At 52.3% G+C, this 18,400-nt stretch overlaps 7 protein-coding genes across 7 annotated transcripts; 3 read left to right on the top strand and 4 right to left on the bottom strand.

Moving 5' to 3' along the window:
• Window positions 1-735: 735 nt before the first annotated feature.
• A1O9_08701 (uncharacterized protein) lies at window positions 736-3,105 on the top strand (the record flags this gene model as incomplete). The annotated part of the gene is made up of 3 exons (XM_013402184.1): window positions 736-1,090; window positions 1,164-1,672; window positions 1,726-3,105. 3 exons carry the CDS (start codon window positions 736-738, stop codon window positions 3,103-3,105), a joined length of 2,244 nt encoding a protein of 747 aa, XP_013257638.1.
• An 88-nt stretch (window positions 3,106-3,193) lies between these two features.
• On the bottom strand, window positions 3,194-5,260 carry A1O9_08700 (uncharacterized protein; the record flags this gene model as incomplete). The annotated part of the gene is made up of 2 exons (XM_013402183.1): window positions 3,194-5,169; window positions 5,248-5,260. 2 exons carry the CDS (start codon window positions 5,258-5,260, stop codon window positions 3,194-3,196), a joined length of 1,989 nt encoding a protein of 662 aa, XP_013257637.1.
• A 1,123-nt stretch (window positions 5,261-6,383) lies between these two features.
• On the bottom strand, window positions 6,384-8,592 carry A1O9_08699 (uncharacterized protein; the record flags this gene model as incomplete). The annotated part of the gene is made up of 2 exons (XM_013402182.1): window positions 6,384-6,534; window positions 6,590-8,592. 2 exons carry the CDS (start codon window positions 8,590-8,592, stop codon window positions 6,384-6,386), a joined length of 2,154 nt encoding a protein of 717 aa, XP_013257636.1.
• Window positions 8,593-10,937: 2,345 nt separating this feature from the next.
• A1O9_08698 (uncharacterized protein) lies at window positions 10,938-11,821 on the top strand (the record flags this gene model as incomplete). Its single annotated transcript, XM_013402181.1, has 2 exons — window positions 10,938-11,387; window positions 11,444-11,821. The coding sequence occupies 2 exons, from the start codon at window positions 10,938-10,940 to the stop codon at window positions 11,819-11,821; spliced, it is 828 nt and encodes a 275-aa protein (XP_013257635.1).
• A 263-nt stretch (window positions 11,822-12,084) lies between these two features.
• A1O9_08697 (uncharacterized protein) lies at window positions 12,085-13,290 on the bottom strand (the record flags this gene model as incomplete). The annotated part of the gene is made up of 1 exon (XM_013402180.1): window positions 12,085-13,290. One exon carries the CDS (start codon window positions 13,288-13,290, stop codon window positions 12,085-12,087), a length of 1,206 nt encoding a protein of 401 aa, XP_013257634.1.
• Window positions 13,291-14,065: 775 nt separating this feature from the next.
• On the top strand, window positions 14,066-15,613 carry A1O9_08696 (uncharacterized protein; the record flags this gene model as incomplete). Its single annotated transcript, XM_013402179.1, has 1 exon — window positions 14,066-15,613. One exon carries the CDS (start codon window positions 14,066-14,068, stop codon window positions 15,611-15,613), a length of 1,548 nt encoding a protein of 515 aa, XP_013257633.1.
• Window positions 15,614-16,462: 849 nt separating this feature from the next.
• On the bottom strand, window positions 16,463-17,704 carry A1O9_08695 (uncharacterized protein; the record flags this gene model as incomplete). Its single annotated transcript, XM_013402178.1, has 1 exon — window positions 16,463-17,704. The coding sequence occupies one exon, from the start codon at window positions 17,702-17,704 to the stop codon at window positions 16,463-16,465; it is 1,242 nt and encodes a 413-aa protein (XP_013257632.1).
• Window positions 17,705-18,400: the final 696 nt, after the last annotated feature.

The following is an 18,400-nucleotide window of genomic DNA, read 5'->3' as shown; positions in this document are numbered from 1 at the left end:
ATGCTTACAGACGCCTATCAGTGAGACCTGCTCAACAGTACATTACATCCTATGCTTTGATGGTTTAATACTATGTACTTTCGTGATCACGTAACTAATTACAGGTCTACAAAATGGTCTGTCTTGTGTAATTCTGCTTCTCCTCTCTTCTCTTTTCTTGTACCAGAGATTTAGTCTATCGGTGTCTGGAGTCATCTGATACCAGGAGACCATAGTATACAGGAACTGTCAGCCTAGCCAAACGGGGTATAAAAAAAGGCCAAGAAATAAAACATCCCCCGGGGCGGATAGGCTTGGGCTTGGGGGGCCGTCGGGCCCTGCGTTTAGCTACATTCGAGTAGGTAATGACTCCACTGCTAAGACACGGCGTTCACACTAACCTTAGGTTTCCAGGCTGCCATTCGTTCTCGAGGTGCGGTATACCGTTCTGGTTCGGCTACCAGCACCAGCCGGAGTGTTGCCACGGCCTACATACCTCGCTTCGATCTTCTGAGCTACCTTTTGGAAATGGAAAGACCAAATTCGACATGGCCTGGTCAGGCCTTGCGGGGAAGGCATTGTGACCGCGATGTGCATCTTGTCGAAACCTGGTTGGCGAGATGCCTGGACAAAGTATTGTATCTTCTTCTTTCTCGTTGCACTCAGTACGGTATGACACAACCTAGACGGGCAGAGGGAAGACTCCATCGTTCTTGCTGGTAGTCAAATCGCCATCGTATTTAGTTGGCAGCTTCGATGTCTCAGGAGCCTCCAACGAAAAGAGCCGGACGGGCTTGTTTGAGTTGCCGGTCAAGGAAGATTCGCTGTAACTTCGAAGAGTGTGGCCCGCCGTGCAGCAATTGTCTCACTGATGACATTGAATGCTTCACCGCGAAGTCCAGACGAGGCAAGAGGCCTTATCGACATCTCAGGAACAAGGCAAAGGCTTCGAAGGACAGGAATGCTACAGGTGCAAATAAAACATCTTCCAATCCCAACGTCAAGGGATGTGGAGCACCCGTCCTGTTGAGCAAAGTCTTTCCCACTCATACGGCAGGATGGCTTGATGACAATGTGGAGTCGCCTTTGCTGTCTCAACACGGTGTCGATGGTATGCAACCGCGGTCGCTCCTGAGTCCTGCACATCTATTATTCCTATTAAGACTGACACTTGCGCTTAACAGCACCCAAACATTGTGTTGCTCAGTTGGATGAACGCTTCTTGCACCAGGAATTAACTTACGCATCTCTTGTCGACAAAGGCGCCGTTCATACTTCGTTGTCTGCCGCCTTGACACCTCGAAGCTTGAGCGCCCCTCCTCCGCCTTGTATTTCAGAGAACTCCTTCAAGATAAGCCATGGTGGTCTTCCAACTTTTGTTAAGCCATTATCTCCCGACCTCACTCCAGACGATATTGACTATCTCCGTATGAAAGGCGCACTAGACGTACCGTCGCCGAAGTTTATGAAAGCTATCTTGACGGCCTATGCCCATTTTGTCCATCCAATGATGCCCACAATTGACCTTTCATGCTGTGTTGGGGTCCTGGCTGGCAAGAGCGCGAGCATCGGTATCCTGACATTGCAAGCTATTGCTTTCACCGCCATTCCTTTTGTAGATCTAAGTGATATACGCAAAGTGGGTTTCGATACACGGCGCGCCTGTCGAAAGGCATTCTATAATAAGACCCGGGTAGGTGCTACCCCTAAAACGCTGTAGGAGTTGAAAATTGACTATTGCTTCAGTTGCTCTACGATCATGATGTTGAGAGTGAGAAGATCTCCATAATCCAAGCTGTACTCCTCATGGCATATTGGAATGAGAAACCAGGCGATAACAGAGGCGCATGGTACTGGACGGGAATTGCTATTACTCTTGCACAAACCCTGGGTATGCACAGGCAGGCCGAATACAAGGTCAAGTCGCAAGAAACAAAGCTGTTCAAGCGAGTGTGGTGGTCTTGCTATACTCGAGATCGAATGTTAGGGATTGCGATGGGACGATATCTGCGAATCCGAGACGAGGAGTTTGACACGCCTCCGCTTACACTTGAAGATTTTGACTTCATCAACTATCCTGGTGAGGAAGACACAATCTTTCCGAGCATGGATGACCAGATATCGCTAGCAGAGATGTGCATAAATGCCACAGAGATATGCAAGCTGAGCGGCAAAATACTTGCACTTCATTTCTCCGTTCTTCAAGACGAATTCAGCACTTCGACAGCCAGGGGGGACAACGGGTCGACAGCAACCATGCTGTTTGCGAAAAGGAGCTCACCTGGGAAAGAACTGGTGCAAATCTACGATGACCAACTTCAAGCCCTTTACAGCCGTCTTTCCCCTTCTTGCTCTTACCGAATCCTAGCCAGTCAAGGGGTCACTAGTCGTTGCATTATGGCTAATGCAGCATCCTTGTATATCACCTTTTGGACGGCTGTATCAGCCCTACACCGACCTCAACTTCGAGAGCGTGACAAAACGGTCTCAGCCGCTCGAGTTGAAGAAGCTGCCATTGAAGTCTCGCGTGTTGATCGAGAAATGCACAAATCGGGTCTGGGCCGGTACCTCCCTGCCACTGCGTCCGTATCATTTCAAATAACCACGTTTATCACGCATACAAAGCGTCTCGAACGCCAAGAGACTGAAGACGTGGCGGAGGTACTTGAATCCCTTTTTTTCTGTATCAAACTAATTGAGACGGGTCGGGAGGCATTCCCTGGCGGCGACCAAGCATTCGACATGATGTCGTTCATCGCCCTTCTCGCTAATATCACCCTGCTGTTCGACTCAGAATCAAATCTTTGGGGAGTCGAGTACCACGGCGTTCACGTCTGTCCGGGAAGTCGTCAGCTCAACTTGGACGCGAGTACCGTATCTTCGAGTTTTAAGGATGTGTCTCCCTGTGAGAATGTCACGGATCTGCCCCTTACGCGCCATGACGAGATGCCATGCACTAAGAGAGATTTACAGAGCATTGATCCGCAAGCCCTCTCATTTGATCATATGGACGCGATTGACTGGGGAAGTCTTGCTGATTTTCTGCCTCTGTCCAACACCGACGATGAGCACTTTTTCGGTACGATTGCCAATTCGGACTGCCTGCAAAGTGTAAAAATGGGGTGAGCAGAGAGACCCGCTGGGCTTAAGGATATGTGGGACTGAGCATGGAATCAGCTCTCATTGTGAGGAAGTGATGTAAACAAATACGTGTCTACAACTTTACCCTTCCAGCCTGTAGCTCCTCCCATTCCTTGACCCCGAACACTTCGAATCTATCATTTTCCGGTCTCAGATAGAAGATTCTATCCCCAGCACTGACTCTAGCAGGATCCACTCCCTCGGCCCTCATGATATGCTTCTGTTGTTTATTATTCCCCGTTGCCTTGAGCTCTGTGACCAGCCTCAAAAACACAGGCACCGCATATTTCGGCAGCTCCTTCCTAGCGTGGTCTGCTAAGTCTTTCAACAAGCTCTGGTCAAGCACAAGCCCATCATTAGCTGTAGTTATACCATGGAGTAAAGTCGCTGCACATCCAGCTCTACCGTCGTGATTCGGGATCTCGACACCATAAACATTCGCTTCGATCACGGCAGGATGCCGACCTAACACCTCGGCGACTTCATTCGTGGAGACGTTCTCGCTGCGCCAGCGGAAAGTATCGCCGATTCTATCAGAGAACCACATTCTGCCTTCCTTGTCAAAGCGCACGACATCCCCTGATCGGAACCAGGCGTCCCCCTTTTTGAAGACATTCCTCCAGACCTTCGAGTCGCTCGCTTTCTGATTGCCGAAATATCCTTGATACGTGGATGCTACATCAGCGGCGTCGAGGGCATACAGCAACTCGCCGGGCTCGCCCCTAGGGACTTGAGTACAAAATCGCGTCTCGGGATCCCTTCGCGGCGCTTCGACCTCCCAGTCGATTTCGACGATCGCCTGCGTCTTAGAGTAATACAGATCGAAGAGCAATCCGACCTGGCCGATCGCTCCGGAGGAGAAAGAATTTCGATTCAGATTCCAACTCGCAGATACCGATTCCGTGGCGCCATAGAACTCGGCAATCGTCTCGATGCCGAAGCGCTCCTTGAAGTGGTCCCAGACATCAGGGCGCAGGCCATTACCTACCGCCAGGCGCACACGGTGCTTTGTGCTATCGTTCGGCCGAGGCGGCGCCGCGAGCAGGTACCGCAAGGTTTCACCGACATACGAGACCACAGTGGCATCTGAGGCGGCCACGTCGTCCCAGAACTTGGAGGCGGAGAATTTTCTGCCTATGACGAGTGTCGCTGTTGCTTCGAGGCAGAGACTGAAACCGAGGAGGAAGGCGGTGCCGTGGTACAGCGGCATGCACACATAGAGGCGGTCGGGTGATTTAGAGGTGACTGGCTTGACGCCCATCCAGCGGTGCATTATGCCTGAGCCCAGGACCATACGCTGCCAGGGGACGATGGCTGCCTTTGGGAGACCGGTCGTGCCTGACGTGAAGATGAGTATCGCCGGCGTGCGAGCAGTAGCGTTTGAACGCGCTGTGTCAGGAGCGCGGAAGGGTGGTTCATTCTCGTTCTCCACCTCAAGCGACGATTGCAGCTCCTCGGTGAGCACAACGATTTCCAGGGGCAGGGCATCATGCCCTCGAAACCCAGCTGCTTGAATGACCGACCGCGTCTCGTCGGTCAGGACTCGCGCCTCGACCTCAGGCTCCACCACCAACAGCCGTGCACGGCAGGTTCTCACACTATGAACAAAAGCCTCATTCACAAGGTTGTAGTTAACAGTCGCCGGCACAGCCCCCAGAGACCAAACGGCCAGAACGACAAACATGAACTGAGGGCTGTTCATGAAATCCAGCGCGACGATATCGCCGGGTTGGATTGCGTGCCGCACGTGCAGGTACCTTGCGTACCTGAGGATAATGCGATACGACTCGTGGAAACTCCATGACTGGCCTTGGTACACTAGGAACGGCTCATCCTTGATGGCGGCGGAGTGAGCGTACTCCTCCAGGCGGTAGAAGGAGTTGATTTGCTTGGTTCGCTCGAGTCGCTTCCACGCGAGGATTGCGCCGAGCATGGAGCGAGCCATGTGCAGGTCGAGCGAGACGCGCCATCGTGCGTTCAAGTAGGCGAGCCCGGCCAGCGCTGCGGGAGCGGCAGCAGCGAGCGTGGCTCCCGAAATGGAAGAAAGTGCTGTGTCATGAAACAAAGTGGTGGGTTAGTGAACAAAGGGAAGACCTGAGTAGGCGGTCGGTCGACGAGAGGACTTACCAGCAGAAGCCATCTCCTCTCTTACTTACTCCGACTAGCTAGCTGGGTAGTTGTGATGTCGAGCACACCTAGATATTGCTTGTCCCCCCCGGCGGAGGATCACATAGACTGCAATTAATGGTGGAAGTGGCCCAGGGCTCATGGCAATGCGCAGCCTAGCTAAGCCGAGGGTCGGGTGTGTACTGGCTATACAACGATGCGTGTTTCTGGAGCTCTGGAAGATCCCGAGCCATCATCTCACTACCTTGCCCAAGGCGTTCCAAACCTAAGCTGCTTTCGTTCGGTTATGTACGAGTAGTCAGTTGAAGCGATATGACAAGGTCACGTCCGGCCGTCCGACCGAGTCGGTTGACAATCAGTGCCCGCCGACACTAGGCTATGTCCCAGGGCTGATGGATGACATTCAAGGAAAAAATAAGGAGTGGGACGGGGACGGGGACGGGGACGGGTTTCTCAGCCTCGTACTGTAACAGCCTTATATTCCGACGAGATGCCAAGCCTTTACGGCGGAGCTGTGCTTTCCATCAGTGTTGAACGACTGCTGCAGTGATCGATCCCATAATGATGGATCAGGAGCCAGTCCCATCACGAGTCCCATCAGAGTATCCCTCGGCGTCTCTAGAGGCTACAAGTGTCTCTCCGAGAAGCACGGTGCTAATGAATATGGATTCTTTATGGCGCTAGTGTAGAAAAGTAACGTGCGGCATAGTATTGATGATGACCATGGCTCACACCAAAGCAGACCAATACAAAGGTCGCTAAAGCTACTATGGAGAAGACAAGCAATAGATAAGGTAACTAGGTATTCAATACCCTACTTCGATCCTCGACACTAGAGTCTCAGGCATCCTACTTTCTCGTGGCAGGCCAGGCAGAAAATGGTTAGTTGGTTAACTCCCCCACCCCGAGGGCAGAGAAGTAAGATGCATCTTCCACCGAAGCTTCATAATACATTTCGGTCGTCGGAAAAGATGTCCATTCCAGAACATGATAGCAAAGAATCGAAAACACATCCAAGGTTTCGCTGCCAGAGCGAGCGTCGTTAAAATTAGACAGTGGTTGAATAAGACAAATCAAAACAAAACAAATGCCGAAAGCAGTCTTTTCTCGAAGACTCCTATTGCATATCCAATCGTTCAAGTATGTGTTGACTTTTTGCGCCCGAAGATGCCTCGGGACTTCGATTTGGTGCGTGACTTCTCTAACGAAGTCTTGAATGGCGATCGGGATCGGTCGGCGATATCGTTGGGTCCATCATGGGTGTCATTATATTTCTCCTTATGGATCCTGTATGTCGGTGTTAGTCGCATGCCTCCATGGATTAAGATTGTTGTGAACCTACCAGCTGTTCCCAATCATACTAACACCTTTAGCTTCGGCCATTCGGTAAAATTTGGCAGCCTTCTTCATATCTTTCTTGCAGCCGATACCTTCGGCGTAGCAGAAGCCAGCTTCACTCAAAGCATCGCTGTCGCCCCAGCTCCCAGCGATTTCGAAGCATCTCAATGCCAGTGCCTTGTCCTGTTCAATACCCCAGCCGTTGAGATGTGACACTCCCAACTCATATATGCTGAGTGCGAACTGAGCTCGATGAGTTTTTTTGTCATTAAAGTCAGATGCTGGCTTTGAACCAGTGGGGTTTTCATCGTCCGCGACTTCTAACATTGCACAGTCGACAGCTTTTCGAAGCCATTGAATACCTTCTTTCTGATTGGCACGCATTCCCCAACCATGACGACAAGCAAGAGCATACAAAAGCATGCCTGTAGCATGGCCTTTGTTAGCAGCAATGCGGAGATGATAAGTCGATTCCTTGAGGTTGCCGTTCTCATGAAGCTCGATGGCTTTGGCTACATGATCGTCTGCTGAATGTGATTGATAGTTGCTGACGGATCGAGTAGTTGAGGGTCGGATGGTACTATTTGACCTTGAAGAATGTGACATCTCCTCCACGGGCGATAGCGGAGTAGGAGGTGGCTTCAAGCCAGTACCGGGCGAAAGTCCAGTCGTACGCTTGACGGGGCCCGAATCGTTGGAACGCAGCGACCCGGTTGGAGTGTGATATGTGGACGGCGAGGTATCCTCTGCCGTCATGCCTCGCTCAGTATCGAGATCGAAAGAAAATCCTGATCTTTGTGGTTCCTCTTGACTTGGTCGAGCTGATGGCATTGGGGAAGGTGCTGCCACCTCGTTACTCATTTTACCCTCCGACAGAGGTCCTTGGCCGCCAGAAGTGAGAGCATTGAGCCCTAGGAAAGGGTGGGAGATCCTTGCTGATACAAGTCGGCCTCTCGGGAGGCTGTAGGTCATGTGGGTGTAAGAAGATGCCTGACCAGCCATGAAGCCAGTGGGAATATCGGCACCATCGAAAGAACTGGTCTGTCTGAGATGACTGGCTCGCATGGCTAGCGGTGCTTTGCCTGGGCTCTTCTCACCTCGCAGGTTTTGCATACTAGCAGAACTCATGGGTCGTGAAAAATTGCGTGGAAAGCTACCTCTCGTTGGTGAGCCAATTGAGTTCCCAGAAGGAGTTCGGGCATGAGATTGCAAATATGGGGAGATGGGTGAGTGCGGGACTGATACTCCGCTACTCGAGGACAGTTTCCTCGATTGTGAGAAGGTTGACCCGGCATTTGAGCTCGTATAGTCATCATCCGAAGCGTCTTGATATGGACGTAATCTATGAGAGTGAGGCTGAGGTGGTGCTAGGTTCAAGGTCAGATCTGGCTGGGAGTTGGTAGAGATCTGTCGAAAGGGATCTGTCTGAGAGTTCAGTCTTGGATTGGCTCCCTGGATTGTTGAAAAGGATGCTTCGTCGTTTAGAGGTGGCGGAGACTCTACTCGAGGCGCTCCAAAATAATCCCTGACATCCTCAGTTGAATGCGAAGGCGTAGTGTTCGCAGTGCTTTCTTGCTCTTGAGCAGGCTTTAGGGCAACGCTCATTCGAGCATGTTGGGAAGCGGGGCGATTTGAAGGGTTAGCAACTCGAGGGAAATATCCAGGGCGATCGATATGAATTGGAATACTTGGCAGAGGGGGAAGAGTGTCGGTTCCCTCGGACAAGGCGCGAAAGATGGGGGGACGATTATTTTGATGTTCGGTCAAGGATTCCGTAACGACCTGAGGTGGAAGTCTGCTCATGCGTCGTTCGCCGGCCTTTCTAGTTTCTTCCAACTCTTTGGCTAATTTCCTGCTCCTCGCTGCAATGGCATCCAAGGGTGATAAGGTGGGGGGTACATCTCCATCAAAATGCTGGATACGGGGAGATGTCATGCCATTTTTTGATAGAGCGCTGGCGGAGCGCGAGTTAGATTCCGGTAATTCGATAAAGTTTGGACGATTCATGACGGGGGAGTAGGAGTGCAGGATTCAGAGGGCGTCTGCGATTCAGTGGACAGCCAGCTCTGGCAGCAGAAGGAATGGTGGGCTGATATGGCAGGAAAGGAGCGTTGGGCGACCACAGGAGTCGGCGAAGCAAATAGTGGCTGAGAAATCGGTAGGCCTATTCGAATAAGTTGTGTAGACAGGTAAACGAAGGGCTCGGGCGGGAGGGCTGTTGGTCATAGGCCTGGCCGAGAATCAGGGCGTGAGAGAGTGACGCTGACGGACCAAGGTATCAGAATACAACGATGGTGACAAGAATAACGAATGACGGAGACCAGGCCAGCGCCCATACGGGCCGAAAAGTGGGAGCTGGAGAAGACGAGGGAGCGTTGTGAGGGTGTCAGATAGATGAAATGGTAGGTGAGAGGAGAGGAGGATAGCAATGATGGTGGTCGATGGTGGTCGATGGTGGTCGAGGTGGCGGATGGAATGCTGACCTGACCTGTTCAGCCCGAGAATTTTCCAGGAAGCAGTTCCGAAGATGCAGGATCAGGCACAGAATTCAGGTGCAGGTTCAGTGCAGGCTCAGTCCAGCGTTCTTCTCTCGTCCCCCAAACGGTTGGAAAATACGAGGAGACCAAGAAGGAGCAGCAGCGGGGAGAAGTTGGCCATGCAGAATGACTCGAGAACCCCTGGCCATTCCTTGTTAGGCTTTAAGCCTCCCGGAAGTTAAAGAGGGTGCAAGCCTACAGGGCATCAGGGCCACTCGTGCCACGCAGAGCCACCGACCGTGCAGGACCTAAGGGCCAAGACCTACGACGGCTAAGCTAGTGTCTAGGTTAGTAGTGGCGGCGAACGCCCCTGGCTAGTCTTCCTTTAGTGGCCAGAAGGGGTGCATTGCCCGCAAAAAGCTAGAAATCAGGGGCTACCAGTGACAGGCTCAGGCCGAGGGCCCTTGAGTCAACCAGAGGCCCGGCTACAGGAACGGCGACAGGTACAGGTGACGGCGACACGGGCCACACGTCTCCAATGCAAGGCTTGACAAGGCAAGAAAAAGCCAGTTGGCTGGGCCAACAGCCGCGAGCAAAGACCATGGCGGAATCTAATTGGATACCACGGAGTGTGCACTCGGAAGTATTTCTTGGAATAGATCTGATGCTTGCACTCAGCAGGCCGATCTTGGTTCTTAGCCACATGTTGTGACCATGGATAGTCTGGCAGATGGCTGGAATGCGCTGATCATGCTGTGGTGCTCTCCAGTGCTCCAGTGCCCCATACCCGTTGGGCCACTTGAGAATCTTGTGACATTCTGCAGAGGGCTGCGACACAGAAATCCCCCGAAAAACTTGACCACAGTCTCACAATAGCAGGCATGTTCCCTGCTGGCCTTGTTCCTCGAGTGATTCCATCAGGCATCCTGGGGACCCGGTCTCCACTGGTGCCACCATATCGCATCCACTGGGCCTTCTGCCGCAAATGGACCAGACGAGGGCGTTGATGCATGCCGATTGCTGAATCATCCAGGTGTGACTCTGGGTCAATTGCTGGCTAGTTCTCCCAAGCAAAGTACTCCGTACTTCCCAAGTAGTACTGTAGTACGAGTAGTGAACTGCCTAGAAGTACCAGGAATCACCGCTCATCTGCATGCCACTTTAGTGGTTCATCTACCCCAAACAGGCTGGCGGCGACAATGACGCCGGGAGGCTGCAGCTTAAGCAACACGAGTACTCGTACTCCGTAATGAACTAATGTCGCTTCCATCTGTTGTTGTGTTCTTTCTGCTATAAGTATAATCATAATAAACAATCATCACAATCATCACAATCATCACAATCATCACAATCATCACAATCATCACTATCATCACAATCGACGCGTTATTGAATAGTAACCGAGAGTCGCGTCTACATCAATTCATCCACCAACACTGCCTAGTATGCTATATTCCTCAGGCTTATCACGACTCCTGGTACTGCTCTCTACTCGTAGTAACTCGTCCCTGCTGCAAGTACGGAGTGTTTCAATGACAATGGCTTTCCTCAATGCGGCTTCCACCTCCGAAATGCGCGCCTTCCACTGAATTCCTTCCCCGCGCGTGACCTGAGTTGGCCAACCTGGCAGGCGCCACCAAATCAGTTCTCCACCAATGCAAAGTAGATCTTCGTCTTGAGCCTCGCCACCACCCAAGCAACGACCAGCTGTTCAATCCAGCTTTCATGCTTCTCTCCCTGGGAGGTTTCTTGTTGGCCACACTGCACATTTACCCATTTCACGTTTGATTTCTTCATTTCCTTTTTCGACCACACTCAACATGCACAGCTTCTCGCTAGGAGCACCCCGTCAGTCTTGAACAAGACCAGTCCACGATGCAGCGAAAGCCACTTTCAACGCTGCTGGGTGTCCCACCCTCAGGCTTTGATCCCAACCACACCTTCACCACCTCCTGGCTTCTTCCACCCCTTCTGCTCTCGATCCTGCGCCTCTTGATCTTCACGTACTGTCTTGCCACTCAATTGACGCACTGGATATACGATGGCGTCCACTCGTCGCGCTTCCTCATCGGCCAGGAATTCAGCTACTTCACAGTGCTGACCTTTTGGGGAATTCTGTTCTACATGCTCGTCGCAGGCGTCCATACCCTCGTCTATGCCATCAAGGGTCGCTCGTGGCTGGATCGCTGGCCAAGATGGCTGCAGGCCTTGCATAGTTTCTACTACACCACCATCGTGACGTTTCCTATTCTTGTCACCATTGTCTACTGGGCCATTCTGTATGATGGTCCTTGGTTTCCATTGACTTTTAATGCCTGGTCTAATGTGCGCCAACTTCCCAATCTCTCCTGCTACTAGATGCTGACCTTTGCCTTTCCTAGATTTCCCGTCACGCGCTCAACACCTTTTTCTGCCTCCTGGAAATCTTCCTACCCGCCACAAATCCCCCGCCCTTCCTGCACGTAGTTGGCCTAATAGTGCTTCTCTTACTCTACCTCGGGCTCGCATACCTGACGCACGCGACCCAAGGGTTCTACGTCTATAATTTCCTCGATCCAGACACCGGCGCAGGCAAAGTGACGGGATATTGTTTTGGGATCTTCGCCGCGATCCTCATCATCTTTTTCGTAGTCTGGGGTTTGATATGGGTGAGAAGGAGGCTTGCGAGGCAAGGGAAGAGGAGTCGTAGGGATGTGCATAGGCATGTGTCAACAGACGGTGATGTTGAGCTGAGTGGGAGAGTGTCACAAGTCAAGTAGCCTTTGTTACCGGAGGACAATGGCCTTGTGACCTTGATGAAAGCGGGCCGCCTATATTATCAATAGTTCAACGTATCGCCAACATACAGGCATAGTTAATATGAAACACAGGCGAAAAGCTAATGACTGCTGTCCCGAATAACTTCAATATCTCAGTATCACGATACCTATTATACAGACATAAAAATGATTTCCACTTCAGCCGAACTCAAACCAAGGCTTGCTAAGCTCAACACTACAAGACCCGGGGAGGGGATAACAAGTCATTGCTCTTCCTCAGACTCCTCCTTTTTGACCGCTTGCACTTCCTCGTGCTTGACCTCTTGGCCAGCCTCGCCCTTGATCTTGCGCTCGCGAAACGCCTTCCTCAGCTCACAGGCACCGAGATTCTTTCCTCCAGCCTTACACTCCTCACAGCGCTTGCCATGGGTCACCAGCAGGATATGCAGGCCGTATTTATCCTCGTCCGGCACCATGACGTCCAGGTGCGCATAGGTCTCGTCCCTGGACGCCGACTTGGGCCGCCACCCCAACAGGCCCGTGATCCGCCACACATGCGTATCGACGGCAAAGCTCTCGCGCTGCAGACAGAAGAGCAAAACACAGCTCGCGGTCTTGGGGCCCACGCCCTGGAAAGAAATCATCTCGCGCATGGCGTCTTCGCTCGATGCCTGGTGCAGGTGGTCGAGCGAGTACTCGCCGTATTTCTCGTACGACTGGTTCAAGATGCTAATGATGACTTTGGATTTCACGGCGCTGAGCCCCCCACATTTAATGGCTTCCTGAAGCTTCGCCTGACCGCCCGCAACGATCGCGTCCCACTTGTCGCTCGCCCCGTAGACTTTGTCCATGGATTTCTTCGCCCGCGTCGAGTTCGCATCGCTGGTGTTTTGCGATAGGATCGTGCGGACCAGTGCATCGAGGACCGACGGGGAGTCGCCGCAGCCTGCTCTTGTGGTGGATGCGACAATTTCCTTTGGGCGAGTCCTTGGGCCGTGGAGAGATGCGAGGATTCGGTGTGCCAGCTTGCATTCTTCTGGCGTTGGATGGGGGAAGTCCGGGAAGGGCGATTTGCGAGCAAATTGCGCGTATGACTTTAATTTCCTGGATTGGAGGTCGCCCGGTGTCGTGCCGTTCTTCGACCTCGGTTTGGGCTTCGACGGAGATGTGTCTGTTGTTGGTGGAGAAGGCGGTGGTGATAAAGACGTGGACGATGGCAATGGGCTGCCCGCCAGCACAGAACCTTCTTCAGCCTTGACTTTCTTTTTTCGTTTTACGTCAGCGCCGGAAGTTGCAGCACCGCGTTTTCGTGAAGAAGGAGACTCCTGCTCTTGCTTGACTATTGAAATGCCAGCATTGGCGGTTTGCTTCTTCACAACTGGGGGCTTCTTCAATTCTTCACTTGTCCCAGTAGAGCTTCTCGTCACTCTCCTGGCGGTGGAAGTTGCCGCTCGAGTAGCCTTGGACATCTTCGGTTTCTCCTTCACTGTGTCGAGTATTTGTGAAGCTATCTACTTTCACAAAGGCGACAAGCCGGGGGCTGTGTGGCTGTTAAGAATCATAGAAGGGCAAAATGGTGATGTCATGCAACTGAGGATAGCGGGTGGTGGTCGTACCTGCATAAAAAAGGGGGATCCCAGGTCTTGGCATTTCCCGCTACCAGATCCTTGGAATGCGGTAAGGCTCCGGCTCCCGCCGTTCCCATCATCTTGCTACAGACGGCCTTGCTCGGTTCTTGGCATCAATGATATAGTAGCGACACGGCTATCAGTAGCTCACATTATCCCTCTTGGATACCACTAACACTATTAGACTGTCGTCCCGCCCTGCTCGCCCAAACAATAATACATGCATGGGCACCAGATCTCGGGACACATGGCATCAGCATACTCCCCCCCATTCGCAGTGACCATGTGTTGCGTGAATGTGCCTGGCGGCTTTCCAGGGCAGATGCAGTTCCACATTCACTGGCTATTGATCCCATCTGGAAACACTGCGCTTCAAGCCTTCCCATGAGTGAATTGAAGCTCCCACTATTGATCGCCAAGCCTTAACGCCCTGCGCACTTCGATCAAGGTTCTGCGCAAAGGGAAGCCGTCTTCTCCCACTTCCGTTCTCCCAGAGACATCGTCGTTCTTCGCACTTTGCAAGGTATTGCCTCCTCTCGTCCGTCTCGGTATGGGAGCCTCTTATTTCTCTTCCTCTCCTCCTTCTTCTGCTCCAGCACCAAATTCTTCCGAGATCATGGAGGTTGGACATCGTCCGTGTGCGCCCACCTTGGAAGGCATTCCATCCGAGCTTCGGCTTCGGATTCTCCAAGATGTCCTTGTGTCTGACGATCCCATCTCCATTACCTTCGATCCCCATGGCTACATCCGTCTCATACGCGGACAGCATGTGGAGCCCGTCGAGTCCTTGGGCCTGCTCACCACTTCCATTCAAATGTATGATGCAGCAGCTACCATCTTCTATGGCGAGAACAAATTCGTCCTACCATGGACCGCAGCACTAGCCTTTCTCGGTGTTTACCAATTTACGAGTGCCCAGCAGCTTCGTTGTTTGGAGATCAGATCCAGCCTTAAAAGTCCATTTTTCGGTTTCGCCCCTTTCATCAATGCCTTGGCCGACGGAGCACCTGATCAGCTTCGCGAGATCATCATCACCTTCCAAGATCCAGCCAAGGCGCTGGCTTGCGTGTTTGAGCTTACCAATGCTGTCGCTGCATGCACCTCCTTCGAGTCTCCCACCTTAGAGTTTGTCTTTGCTCCAATGAAGGATAGCTCCACCTTTCCCAGCGCCACATCAGCCAGCTTCGTGAGCCTTGCGAGTCGCATTTGCTCGACTTTGGCTGAACCCAACGGCAACTTCCATGATTTCCATCAATTCTCAGGCCCATATTGCAAGCAAGATCTCCTGAGCACCAATGCCAGTCCGAATCTCCAGAAAATCACGATAGTGGGTCCTATTCCACCAGCTCTTCTTCCTGAACTCGAGGCTCATACGTGCAAAGTTGGCCAATGTGGGATTGAAAAGCTTTCTTCCTACCGAGACCCAAAGCATTATGACAAAATGACCACGAGTGATCGTCACCATTACATTTGGAAGAAGAAAGATCATCCTGACGTCTTTCCTGGTGTGGACATGCGCCAATTCCACCCTCTGCTTCCCGAGAAGTATCGAGAGCAACTGGGTGAAGAATTCGACGTGTGGCCTTTGAGAAATGGCGGTTTTGCTGAACGTATTGACGATGATCTCCCTTTCCCATATGATGTCTTCGAGAATGAAGACGAAGAAGTTGAAGCACCACCTGCACCAGACCCGATCCCCAGGTTTGCTTTAGTAGGAGAATATCTTAGCTCGGTAAATGTGCAGCGCCGAGGATTCCTTGCTTCGAGACGCGAAGACCGAGCTCGTAGGTTGAATGATCTCATTGCTGGCTCGACAAAGACAATCAATCCTTTCCTTGTGGGTGACAATGCTATGGCTCGTGGATCAATGCATGACAGTGGAGATGCTGAGACCACCACTTCTGATACTACCATGGCTCCGCATGTTCAAGCACAAACCCACCAAGCCATGACCGACGCCATGACCAGCCACCAGGCTGACGCGACTCCCAGCCAAATTCCTACTGGAGGTCGATCCTCAAATTCAGGCCCTTCAGCTCTTCCACTAAGCGGCACCGCAGAAGATGCTGGTTCCATCATGTCGAATGGAAATTCAGCAAACAACATCCCCCACCATGGCCGTTCTGGACTAGATGTGATCGATTGGGTCAACAATTCAGACTGATTCATGCAAACCTCGTAGCCTAGAGTGAACATTTGGACACTGTAATTCAGAGATCCCGTTCCACGGTACCTTTTTCATAATGTTTCACCATATTTTGTTCCTGGTGACCGCTCACTCGCGATCGTGCCTTGCTCTGACGCGCCGAGACCGTCTGTTGCGCGACAGTGCGACGCCGAGATTTAGCATCTTTAACTCGCTGCAATAGGGTCTACACTGCACACGTTGGAGCTATCGCGCGCTGGTGTTGAGGGTGCGCACCAAGTGGAAAATCCTCTCTTCGCTGTGAATGACCTCGTCGCGTGCTACGCGACGGCGGTAGGATGTAGGTTCGCGGATTGCCCGGGGCAAGTGTTGGACATAGCAGCGCCTACCTATCCCAACGACCGGCAATGGTAGCGTCCGCCCATTAACAGATCGACTGTTATAGATAGCGTGTTCTGAGACGAGCACTCTTCTTTTCTTTATGTGTGTTGTTGTGGTATGTCATCCAACAGCGGAAGGCTGCGTTGCCACTAATTCACAGGCTCGCGTTAGACAGAACACCCCGCCCGATATCGGACACTGTCATCGACGGGTAAATACAGCGTGCTCTGCGATGCCATCCTTGCCTTTACAAGTATACTGAATTGTAGCCTGTCGGTTTCTCATCATAAGAGGTCTCTTCCCTGGTGGTTCAGCGCGGCGGAAGGCCATGGCAAGGGGGTTTGTTTGCAGCTGTCAACCTTGCCAAGACTGAACGAGGCTCGGCCCGCCAAGAGGCATTTGGTTGGGTTTGGCAAGGGGTTCCTTGTTCTGGGAGAACAAGACTATTCACATTCGTTTCATATCTGGGACTCACTGACTACATACCTACGCCAAACCTTTGTTCAATGTGGCGTTCTTGTCCATCTCCGCCTTGTCCTGCTCATGGAATTCAATGCCTAACTCCTCGAGCCCGTCGCCGTGGCCTGCACCGAGGACTTTCTTCATCATGCCGATGCTCCTCCTGACGCGAGATTTCCCGTCTTCGTTGCATGTCACTCCCTCGGCGTCTTTCATCTCTGCCTGGTGCTCCTTGCGCCAGCGGAGGAATGTCGATGACTTGCGTCCCTTTTTGATGTCCTGGGGTGCTGGCGCCGAAGGCGGAGGTGGCCAGTTTCCCTCGGCTTTCCAACCTTCCACGAGCGCGGGGATCATGTGTGTGAGTGGGATTGGAACATTCGGGGAAAGAGATTGGACGACGATTTTGGAGTAGATGGCGGTGTAGGCCGAAGGTTTGATGCGTAGCCGGATTGAGTCCTCCTCAGGTATCAGTGGCGGGTAGATCGGTAGCCATGGTCCTTCATGGGAGAAAAGATGGTTGGGTTCCGTTGTGGCAATGGGTGACTCGGCCATGGAATCGATCGACGAGGACTCGCCTGGCGCTGGTGATGAAGGTGAGAGAGGCCAGGAGCCCTCAGTTGACTGGGATGCATTGCGTTCATGTGTTATGGATTGTGACAGACGAGACCTGTGATACCGATGGTCTCTCTCATTGCTCTTAGACGAGGGGGACGGATGGCTCCGTGGTTTTTGCTTGACAGCACCAGTCCAGGCGTCCCGCCTCTCCGACCATGTACGCAAGCCCTCATTCCATTTTAATTCCTCTTCCAATAGACGCCGTCGTTTCCGCTTTCGTTCCGTGAGATGAGTACCTATTGAATCGGGATTCTCGAATTTATAGGGGTCATTCTTGGTGCGGCGCCTTGCAAAGACTTCTTCAGCTTCAAGGTCGGAGTATGATTCTTCTCGAAGGCGATAGCCAGTAGGCTCTCTCTGAGGGCCACCGGAGTCACTTGCGGGAACAGGAGGGTATTGCCAGTCATTTCGTACTTGTGACAAAAGAGCCCGTCTGGCAGCGCGAGTGGACTCGGTTTTGGTTATAGGGTCGTGAGGTAGGGAGGGATTCTCGCCAGTGGAGTGGGAGCTCGCATTAGAGCCTTTGCGTAGGCGGGAAGTGAGGTTGTGTAGGAATGGTGACGTCGGCTGGTGCGAGAAGTCTGAAGAGGGTCGCGGGGAGTGTTTCAAGAGACTCGGCTTGGTGGGGGAGCTGGGAGAAGAGTGCGTATTCATGTTTGAAGACGTAACAGTTGGGGAGGGAATACAGAGGAGGGACTCGCGAACACAACCTCAATGTAGGAGAAGTGAGAGGAACAAGATGAAGACGATGACGACAAGGCCCGAGCTGTGGTATATTGTGGTGCAGGAAGAATGAATGGACAGACCGCACACGAGCAGGGTGAAACGGGTTGTGGGCGACTATTATTATTGGAGAATGTATGGAGTCTCGGTTTGGAATGGAAGCACCTGACATTTCGATTGAAGCGAGGCAGCAGAGGCGAATGGGATAGCGGGATGACGGAATCCTTGGCGCAGATAGGCGGGGGTTAGAGCCGGTGATTGCCTCTAGGTGCGCCGCCATCCGGGGTCGCACGCCTAATTGCCTCAAGCTTTAACTGAAGATGTTCTCTTGCTGGCAATCGGACGGTTGATATTGGCTGTCCCCGGAACTGGATGGGAGACCTCTAGGGGCCTCGGCCCGCTAAAACCAAAATCCGGGGAAATGGTCATCATCACCACGGCCACATGTGTCAGTGGTTGTCAATCTGACTTCATGCCGCGTCCTCGTCCTCGATGACAACGTCCAGTTTCCTTGCATACAGTAAGGCATCCATACCACCAACCAGCTTTAAGCCATTTTATAGATCTCAACCATATCTCGCTCATCCTGTCGGCTGCTCAAGTCATTTATTACCCTTGCGCTCTCTG

This window comes from Exophiala aquamarina, assembly GCF_000709125.1.
Source record: "Exophiala aquamarina CBS 119918 chromosome Unknown aczIA-supercont1.8, whole genome shotgun sequence".
Taxonomy (NCBI): Eukaryota; Fungi; Ascomycota; class Eurotiomycetes; order Chaetothyriales; family Herpotrichiellaceae; genus Exophiala; species Exophiala aquamarina.
This window is presented reverse-complemented; position numbering and strand designations above follow the sequence as displayed.